Below are 11,179 nucleotides of genomic sequence, written 5' to 3'. Positions count from 1 at the left end.
AAAATGCGGGTCCACACATGCTCTAACGAAAAAATTGATAAAAAGGCAGCTATAAGAGCCCTTGATTTCTTGTTTGGATGGTTGTACATATTTCAAAAATAAAAAATAAAAAATAAAAAATTGCATGCCTAAGCCTTATTAAGCCATAATTAATTATGCATATGGATTAAATTTGCATCATTGTACAAGGGTATTATACTAACTGTATAAGATAATTGTTCAATTGGACAAGACAAATGTTCTAATTGTACAAGACAAATATTCTAACTATACAAGGGGTATACAAGACTATCCTTTGTAAAATATTTCAATCAATTTTGAAGAACTTTTTTTTTTTTTGTCTTGTCATCTAAGGATTGCACACTCTCAAGGTACATATTCCTCTATCACACACTCATCTTATGTTCTTTATTTAACTCGCATATAATAATTCGAATACTTATCCCACTAATGATGTTTGAGAGAAAATTTTGTTTTTCCATCTTCCACTATTTTTTGAACCAAACCAATGAAAACATGGTTAATTTACCTATGGTTACACATTGAGTAGGGGTATATGGAATTTGAGTCATTGTACAAAATATTTACACTAAATGTACATGATAAATATACTAATTGTATAAGAGTGTACAAGACTATTATTTGTGAATGATTTCAAGTGATTCTGAAAAACTTGTTTGTTTATTTCCCCTAATCGAGGATAGATGACATTCCTTACACACATTGGTTAAACATACATTCAGTTCATGCACTTTATCTAACTTGTATATGATAATTTTAATAGGTACCTCACTTATGATGATTATAAAATAAAATTATACAACAATTTTTTGTTTTTTTGTTTTTTTTTTTTAAACTAAACCAATGCAAACATGGTTAACCGACTTATTGTGAGATATTCATGAGATGATGTATGAAATTTGAGTTATTGTACTAGGGTATTACACTAACTGTACAAGACAAATTTACTAATTATACAAGGGTGTATAAGACTACTTTTTGTTAAGGGTTTCAAGTGATTTTGAAAAATTTTCACATTTTTTTTCCACTCAAGGATTTTTCCGCACTCAAATTTTCTCACTCAAGAATTGTTTCGAATTTTATTTTTAAATTTCATCATCAAAATTTTGTAATTGCATATTTTGTTTTTATAGTTTTATCAATATTCTTTCTTTCCACTATTTTTTTTTGGTGAAATTTTATCCAAATGAATCTATATTTAAAATTATAATCATATTTATCAATTTTTTTTACTAAAATTATCTTTAATTCTTTTAATATATTTATAGTCATTTATTTAAAAAATGAAAAACTAATTTTTTTGTAAACATGTTCTATTACATTTCAAGTAAAAAATTAGATAAGTTAGAAAGTCAATAAAAAAAATTAAATATCACTGTCAATAATTCTTGGATAAAATTTTATATAATATATTTTATTTGAAATTTAATTTATAAAGTTTCACTAAAAAATTGTATTGATAATTTTCTTATTGAGAGTCAAAATACTTTGCATTAGTCTATCTAGATAAAAAAAAATTATTAATATAATATTAGAACTTCATATCTTAGTTATTTTTTTCAATAAATTTATCTTTTAAAAAATTTTAAAATAAAAACATTACAAATTAAAAAACTAAAAGGATATATATATATAATAAGAGTGAAGTGATAGTCAATTTTAAAAAAATTTAAAATATGGTTAATGTAGAAAATATAAAAAATAATTAAAAATAAGATAAAAGTATAAATGAAATGGTACTATAAATTTAAAATAAAAAATTTAAATTAAACTAAAAGATAAATACAAAAAGATAAAAAATATTTGGATGAAAAATCTCAAAATTTTTATCCTTATTTATAATAAGAGTAAAAAGATTCAATATCTTCAAAAATAAAATAAAAAATAAAAAAAATATTATTGATTTTTATTTGACATAAAATAGAATTATAGATTAGAAGAAAAAAAAATTAGAAATGAATAATATTTAATAAGGAATAGAAAAGAAAAAAAATAAAAAATTAAAATTTACACTCGCCTATATAAGAATTAAAGGTATTTTAGAAATAGATGAAAAATAATATCTTTCTTCTTAATTTTTAAACCATTTTTTATTTTTTATTTTTTATTTTTTATTTTTTATTTTTTATTTTTTTATTTTTTAATTTTTTAAGTATTGGACTTAATTATGTAAGATATATTAACTGATACTAATTTTTGGGCCAGCCGCCCAAAACACAATTCTCCCCTGAAACTTTTCATACTGCCAGCTGCAGCTTGTGTTTCACAAAGCTTCACATGCCCTAAAACAATATTTTATTACAAAACTGTATCTGATCTGTTGCTATAAGAAATCGTACAGACAGATATTAAAACTTGGGATTTCAATGGTCCCACTAGGGTCAATTCCAGATCCAATAAGATGTCATTAGGCCACATGAAGTGCTAACTTTCTGCATGATTGGCCAAAAGTAGACATAAGTCTTGAAATCAAGCTTTTTTATCTTCTTATCCAAAATAAATTAAATAAAGGGGTTCCAGTCTCAAGCTCAATGTTTGCAATTGGAATTTTAAAAGAGAAAAAATATATTTTTTTTCCTTTTTATTGTTATTATATAGTAACAGTTTTAGGTAGTCTATATATATATATATAGATAATAAAACCTTATTTTATAGTAAAAAATGTCATGACATCAGTTGATTGATTTCCTCAATTTAGATCTATATAAAGGGAGTGAAGATGAACCTTCAAACCACAGCATCTCATGGCAGCTCATCAGTGCTCATTGCTTCTAGGCCTACTGATCTTGGTTAGCTCATTGGCTTGGACTGAACCAGTGAAAGCTGCCTCCTTCAATCGGAGTAGTTTTCCGGCCGGTTTCATTTTTGGAACAGCCTCGGCTTCTTATCAGGTAAGGAGATATTTTTGTCAAAAAATTCTCTTTAATTTGTACCATGTCATGGTGTGATTGCTTTAGACCTAAATTTCATTTCTTTCAACCTAAATTCATTTTTTTTTTCCATGAATTTCAAATATTCAAATTTGAATTTTTGTATACTACATATTCTATATCATATCATATTCATATTTTTGTATGTTAATGTGATGTATGCATGGATTTTTCAGTATGAAGGTGCGGCAAAAGAAGGTGGCAGAGGTCCAAGTATATGGGATACTTTCAGTCATAAATACCCCGGTCTCTCTTTGAGTTGATTTTCATGACTTCTTTTCATACAAAAAGTTTATAATAATTGTGTTTGTATTTAAGCTTGAGGGTTTGGGCTAACATTTGAGTTTTAAAACTAAAAATCCATAATAATAATAATAATAATATTTTTTTTTTATTTTTTTTCTAAAGAAAATTCTAAAAAAAAAGAACATTTGAAATATTTGAGTTTTGCGTCTAGGAGAGATTACTAAGGATCATAATAAGATGGGATGTGATTCTTTGTCCCAAATAATAATAATAATAATAATAACAAATGAAAGAGGATAGGATAAATCGCTGTAAAAACCTATCTTATTTGTTTTTTATTTCTTAAAATTATGTTAAAAATAAATATAATATACAAACAAATAAATATTATAAATTTTATAATTATTTTTATGAAAAGTAGTTTTTTTTTTCGATTTATATAAGTTAAGAAAATGAAAATATCATATTAAAATAATTTTTTATTTAATTTGGGCTGGAAGTAGGATAAATTAATCCGTTTATTCTTATAGGGTAGGGTGGCTACCCATCATTACCATACCCAGTGTTTGTAAATCTTTTGAATTTGTGTTGGACCAGTTGGCTTGCAATCACCTGTCCCCTTTTTCTACCTTTTATTTCTCGAGAAAATTGAACTCCCTGATTCACACCAAAAACCAATCTCAGTCATATTTGTAAATCAAACTATTATTCAATGGTAAGATATGATTAATGTTGATGGAAATTCATTTTTTTCTTGTTGTAATAAATGATTTTATTGGGTTCTCTCAATGATGGATTCATGCTGGTGTCACAAAAATTACATTAAAATAACATTGGTCCCATCTACCAGTCATGCAACTGGATTAATTTAGCTGTTAAGTTATTCTACACATTAGACCTAAGGTACAGTTTGGATAGTTGGTTTTTCATTTAATAATTTTTAAGATAATAAAATGACATAATATATTAAATAAAATTAAATTGTAATTTTTTTTTAATGTTAGAATATGTCTTCTTACTAGTAAATTATAAATACTATGTTTATGCTATTTAATCAAATTAGAAATTTTAGTATATTTATATTTTACCCTTATTATAATTTATTCCATTAATATTAAAGATAGAAAGATGAAATATTTCTAATTTTTTTAATTTTATATATATATTAAATTTGTATATATGCTTTTACTTAAGAACATATAAATTATAATTTTATAAAATCATGTTGAAATAATTTAAATAAGATTAAAACCTAATCAATAGATAATTATATTTTATGTTGATAATACAGAAAGAATAATAGATGGTAGCAATGGCGATGTTGCAAATGATTTTTATCATCATTATAAGGTATGAAATTCCTCATATTATCTTTTCCTTTTCATTTTCCTTGCGTTAATATTATAAAATTTATAGTGATATTTGTCAATAACATATTTAAATTGAATAGGAAGATGTGCATACAATGAAGGAATTGGGATTGGACGCTTTTAGATTCTCAATATCTTGGTCTAGAGTGTTGCCTCGTAAGTTTTTTGTTTCAATAATTTTATAAATTATTTAATTTTCTATTCGGATTTCTTAATGAAGTATGAAAATGTTAGAAGAATTGTGATATTTAATTAGTAATTAATTTTATTTTTTTCCCACACAACAAAGAAGTCAGCTTTAAAAAGAAATAAGGAAAGAAAAGGAAAAATCATTGCCCCTTTTTCCACATTGAAGTTGATTCTTTGGCTAGTGAAGTTTCCAACCCTGATTTGAATAAGCATAATTTTGACTAGATGATGGAAGAGACAAATCCATAGAAATGACTCTTAGGTGATCTCATATGTCTCATGGAATGGCAAATAAGGTCATACCAGTTCATCTGTTTAAAAAATTCTTTATATCATATCTTCCTTGATTGTAACAATTCAACATGAAACAAATATTAAAAAAATGTAATAAACTATTAGTAAATTCATGTCATGTGTAAATATTGTCTACTACCTATATGTTGGTGGATGGTTCTGCATGATGTTTCTATTAATCAACTCATGAACTTTTCAATAATAAGTCACAACCCACTAGTAATGTATTAAATCTTAACTATTTCAAATCTACCATCTCTCACAACGTCACAACATATTTAATTAAACACATTAGATAAATCTCCTTTTATAAGTATAAAAAATTTGATACCGAGAGGTATTGCACCTAATGACAATTAAAAAGATAATCATATATCAAGAGATTTTTTTTCATATTTATATATTTGTGGAATGCAATCAACAAAAGTTTTAATATATATTTGAAGTAAAATAAGTTTTAGTAAAAGAGACATCATTGTTAATTAACAAAATCTAAAAATGATAAATTAACTGATCTTATATAAAAATGTAATTAAATAATCATTGATTTTGACATTACTTTTGTTTGCCATAGAAATGGTTATTTAAAAAAAATTCATAGTATATCATCTTTAGACTTACTGTCATAAGCATACAAAGCTTATATTATATATATATATATTTTTTTTACAGACTTAACATCATAACAAGTAACATTAAAGAGTAGCAATGACCTAAGTTCACCAAAAATATTGTTAAATCTAGAAAGTCTTGCTCGTTGTTAATATTGTTTAAGGATAATATTTAAGAAAGATTCCAATTATAATTAGTATTAACCTAGACAATATGTTGTGCCATTAATTGAAAAGCATTAAGGATGACATATCAATGTCTCCCAAAAGAACAACCCTTGAATGACTATTTAGTTAAGTAGATCTCAATAATAATAATAATAATAATAATAAAAATTATTCATTACATGATTAGGAGAAAATTGACATTTTATTCCTACGGGTGTAGCATATATTCCATTTTCTTTTGATTGGAACAAATATAAATTTTTGTAACTTAGGTGGGAAGCTAAGCGGAGGAGTAAACAAGGAAGGTATCAACTTTTACAACAATCTCATCAATGAACTACTATCAAAAGGTCATTACTCCCTCTTATCTCTTTATATTTTGATGATTAGCTAGTCATATTTGAGGCTGCAACTTGAGCTAACTCTACTCATTTACCCAAATACTAATTACAAATCTAAATTTTTACTTACATTTAGAAAAATAAGCTTAAGTTGAACTTGATTTAGGTAATTTAAATTGAACATTAATTTGGTTAGCTTAAAGTTTAAATAAATAATTTTCATGTTTGGGTTGACCACCAAGTAGGGATGGCAACGGGGCGGGTTTTTTTGGGTACCCGCCCCGCCCCGCCCCTAATGGGACAGGGTTAAAATTTATTAAACGGGTTTGGGACGGGTATGAGATTTTTTTTTAAAACCCGGGACGAGTTCGGGGCGGGTTCGGGTATTGCCCCACCCCGCCCCGCCCCGTTTACATATAAAATTAATTTTAAATTTTAATTTAATTTAATTTTAAAATTAATTTAATTTAAAATTTAATTTAATTTTAAAATTAATTTAATTTAAAATTTAATTTTATTATTTTTAATATATAGATAATAATAAATTTTTTTAATAAAATAAGTTATAAAAAATATAATAATTTTATTATTTATAAAATATATTTATTTTAATGTAATTAATTTTTTTTAAGTAATTGTTTTTTTTAAAAAAAAAAAAAAAAGCTAAACGGGGCGGGGATGGGAATTGGTTTTGCTAAACGGGGCGGGGTTGGGATGGGGACGACCCGTCCCGAACCCGCCCCGTTGCCATTCCTACCACCAAGATAACTCGTTCGAGTTGCACCCACCAACATTGATGAACCTAAATCTAGGATATCAACAGATCGGGTGGGAATTGGACTTCGATGTGACCGGCCCAACCATCATTTTAGGATGGACTAATACATAAGATAGAGCCCAACACTAGATGGGTTTGGGATAAGCCAGCAGTTGGGCCAAAAATGCACCCTTATGAGTATCGTAATTGAATTAAGCTTCAATTGAGGTTGCAAAAGTTAAGCCACAAACTCAAACATTCAACCTAAGAAATGAACTATTTGGATCAAAACACTAAAAAAGCTTGTTCCGTATATGTTTCACTTGACATAGGTCTACAACCCTACGTGACAATATTTCACTGGGATCTTCCACAAGCACTGGAAGATGAGTATGGTGGCTTTTTAAGCCCACACATCATGTAAGTGAATCAAACCCTCTTTATTCACCGATCTTTACAAAAGAGTCTTTAACTATACATCTAAATATATAAACAAACACATTTGTGGGGCAAATTTTTTTGTTTGTGAACGCGATATATATATAACATGTACCAAATGTCCAATAGAGATTATTTTCGGGACTTTGCGGAGCTTTGCTTCAAGGAGTTTGGCGATAGGGTGAAGTATTGGATCACCCTCAACCAGCCATGGAGTTACAGCAATGGTGGTTATGACCAAGGAACCTTTGCACCAGGACGATGCTCTAAGTGGGTTAATGGAGCATGCACAGCTGGGAACTCTGCCATTGAGCCTTACCTGGTAGGCCACCATCTGCTTCTTTCTCATGCAGCTGCAGTAAAAGTGTACAAGGATAAATACCAGGTGAGTATGCAATAGTTTTTAGTAAAATTCAGGTATAGTCTAGTAAATTTGGTCTGTGTATCCATACTTAGTATTATGAATGAATTATGAACTATAAAATTTAGTTATTAACTAACCTAAAAACTTGAGTTTTTAATGATAGATTAGCAATTAATTCATATAAAGTTCATTAGCATTTGGACTATTACATAACATGTAACAAAATTTAAAATAGTTTTTCCAATTGTTAATCAAAATTTGAGTCTTTAAGAATGGAAAAATCGTTATCAATGCTATAATCCTTAACTAGAAATGTTATGCTAATACATAAACTATGTAGGCTTCTCAAAAGGGGAAGATTGGAATAACATTGGTGTCTCACTGGATGGTACCCTACTCTGACCAGAAAGTGGATAAGAAAGCAGCCATAAGAGCCCTAGATTTCATGGTTGGATGGTTAGTATATACATGTATACTCAACAATTAGCCTCTTGATTATAAATTAATACACTAATATTATTATATGTTTGTCCTTATATAGGTTTATAAATCCATTAACCTATGGCGATTATCCATATAGCATGCGCACGCTTGTTGGACCACGACTACCAAAGTTCACCCCTAAGCAATCTATGCTAGTGAAAGGGTCCTTTGATTTTCTTGGATTGAATTACTACACTGCAAATTATGCAGCTAATGTTCCTGTTGCTAATACCGTTAATGTGAGCTACTCTACAGATTCTCTTGCTAATCTCACCAGTAAGTTTATTTCAATTCCTCAAATTTTGATTCATGATCACTATAAACCTATGTAATTAATATTTTTTTCTTTTTCTTCCTTGATTTGATAGCACAACGCAATGGAATCCCCATCGGTCCAACGGTATGTGGGCAAAAAAAGTTGTTACTCTAACACTGAGAAAAAGTCATATTATGGCTGAATAGATAGTTGTAGTTAGAGGTGACAAAAGTTTGATACAATTTGTTAGCATGATCCGAATCCAACACTTTTTTCAAGGGTTAAATAGACTCACAAAATCTAATTCAATTGGACTATTAAATAATATCTAATTATCAAATGGATTAAATATGTTATATAATGTGTTTTATTAGGTTGTGTATTTTTATATTTTTAACTCAATTATTATTTATGTCATCTTTGAATTGACTTATGTAGTCAAGTGTTCCTTTTTTAACATGATACAAAACAAGACCCACTAATACGAATTATCATCCTTATATAACATAGTATACTTCTTTTTAGAACATAAAGGTCATTAATTGGTTCATTTTCATAATTATGTGTACGAAAAATGTATCTGCAGGCTGGTTCAAGTTGGCTTAGTGTCTATCCCAGTGGAATTCGGAGTCTTTTACTCTATGTGAAGAGAAAATACAACAATCCACTTATTTATATCACTGAAAATGGTAAGGCTAATGACCTTTTATTAATTTCCTTTTCGGTCACATGTTATCTTCGAAACATATAACTTAAAAGAATTCTCTTATTACATCTTTAGTCCATTAACATAAATGTTTGAAACTATTTTTAGGCATTAGTGAAGTCAATAATAATACCTTAACACTTAAAGAGGCGTTGAAGGACCCGCAAAGGATAGATTACTACTATCGCCATCTTCTATTCCTTCAATTAGCCATTAGGTGAGTTTATTATTTTGATATACAAATTTTTTTTTCTAGCATTTAGTTTTCTTGCAATTACTCAGTTTTGAGTGATTTCATTTTGACTATAGTAAGTATATTTATAATAATTTTATGATTATTTGATTGCACAAAATAAAAGAAACATATGCTGAATATGGTGTAGTAATTTTATTTTTTTTTCCTATTGTAGGAATGGTGTTAATGTGAAGGGTTATTTTGCATGGTCATTATTGGATAATTATGAATGGCGTTCTGGTTACACTGTTAGGTTTGGTATTGTCTTTGTTGATTATGACAATGGCTTGAAAAGATACCCCAAGCATTCAGCTATATGGTTCCAGAAATTCCTCCTCTAATAGAGGAGCTCCACAACAATATCTTTTCAATATATAAATTAAATAAGATGGAGATGATCGTCTCTTTGTATCCCCATTTCATAATATGTTTGGTCCTCGCTTGGAACTACTTTAATTAAATCTATAATACACCTTCCTATGTGTTGATTTTATAATATATCTCTCATTTTATTATTGTCCTATATTTCAAAGTAAGATCATGTTAAGAGTATAAATAACTAAAATGATATTTGTACTTTTAATCCTCTCATCGAATTGCATGATACTTTCATGTCCTTTCATCTAATCGTTTTCTCTACAATAAATAGTTAATAATAGCATATAATTTACATTTTACAAAATAAAGGCATTTATATATTATTGTAATTACATGGATAGCTCTTGATATATTGGTATACAAGCAAATTTCTCTTAAATAGAGAATTTTGTATCCCTATTTCAAAATAGCTTTGATTTTTACAAGAAATAGCATAATCTATCAGAAAAACCTGGCATAATTTTAATATAAATTTATAATTACATAGATATCTCTTGATATATTGGTTGGTGAACGCACAAATTTTTCTTAAATAGAAGATTGAGAAACCAATTAACCCTTATTAATTTGTAAAATAGCTCTCGATACATTGGTGTATGCACAACTTTCACTTGAATAGAGAATATGAAACAAATTAACCTTTTAAAATTTATAAAATATTAAGTACAATAATATATATTTGTTTTATGGTTAATGACTAAAAAGAAGCTTGACTAGGTATGGGCCTTGGATCTTGACTTGACTTGATCTAAGTTTGATTTAAGTAATATAGACTAAAATTGTTAATGCTTGATCTTAGATTAAATATGCTACAAACTTGATTTTTGGATGTTCAAACTTATTCTTCAAGTTTTCGAAGATTTGTAAAGTTTCTTAAATTCTCAAAGTGGACTCTCTATAATTTTTTTTTTCAAATTTTGAGAGTGTGTTTTAAAAGTTAAAGAGGTCCTAAAGGTTAGGAAATTCTCTTTGATGTTATCTTCAATGTTTTTAGAGATAATTATTATTATTTTGATAATTGTCTTTGAATTATCCAAAAATTGATATTAATAATTATTATTAATAGTACTATATTTCAACATAAGGCAAGTCCATTCAGTAATTGAAAACCAACAGCAGTGCTGAGGTACAAGCCCATTCAGCCATTCTCCATTATTGATATCCGGTATATGCACTCTACAATTATTTGCACTTTCTTTTCGCCTTTTTCTGGATTCAAAAAGATTTTGAGTGTGTGAAAACTGTCAAGTACTCCATTTCTTGGCGGGAGATTTTGAGAAAAATATAGTAATCTAATTTTTTTTTAAATATTATAATTTAAAAAATATTTTAAAATTTACAACACTTTAAACAAATATAGTTGAAAGTTATTTGGAGGGGACAACTTCAATT

General features: G+C 27.5%; 1 protein-coding gene across 1 annotated transcript; it reads left to right on the top strand.

Annotated features, from left to right (window-relative positions):
- Positions 1 to 2,705: 2,705 nt before the first annotated feature.
- LOC100247598 (beta-glucosidase 12) lies at positions 2,706 to 9,843 on the top strand. Its single transcript, XM_002276015.5, has 13 exons — positions 2,706 to 2,912; positions 3,128 to 3,197; positions 4,489 to 4,547; positions 4,648 to 4,723; positions 6,102 to 6,179; positions 7,260 to 7,347; positions 7,495 to 7,750; positions 8,070 to 8,185; positions 8,271 to 8,488; positions 8,581 to 8,612; positions 9,055 to 9,157; positions 9,283 to 9,391; positions 9,585 to 9,843. The coding sequence occupies exons 1-13, from the start codon at positions 2,766 to 2,768 to the stop codon at positions 9,748 to 9,750; spliced, it is 1,518 nt and encodes a 505-aa protein (XP_002276051.2). The 5' UTR covers positions 2,706 to 2,765; the 3' UTR covers positions 9,751 to 9,843.
- Positions 9,844 to 11,179: the final 1,336 nt, after the last annotated feature.

This window comes from Vitis vinifera, chromosome 13 (genome assembly GCF_030704535.1).
Source record: "Vitis vinifera cultivar Pinot Noir 40024 chromosome 13, ASM3070453v1".
Lineage (NCBI taxonomy): Eukaryota > Viridiplantae > Streptophyta > Magnoliopsida > Vitales > Vitaceae > Vitis > Vitis vinifera.
This window is presented reverse-complemented; position numbering and strand designations above follow the sequence as displayed.

Bases quoted from the DNA above. Each gene is read 5' to 3' on its own strand.
- LOC100247598 (XM_002276015.5), top strand. From the start codon at position 2,766: ATGGCAGCTCATCAGTGCTCATTGCTTCTAGGCCTACTGATCTTGGTT. The intron at 2,913-3,127 runs GTAAGGAGATAT...TGGATTTTTCAG, and splicing joins CAGCCTCGGCTTCTTATCAG to TATGAAGGTGCGGCAAAAGA. The intron at 3,198-4,488 runs GTCTCTCTTTGA...TTGATAATACAG, and splicing joins TTTCAGTCATAAATACCCCG to AAAGAATAATAGATGGTAGC.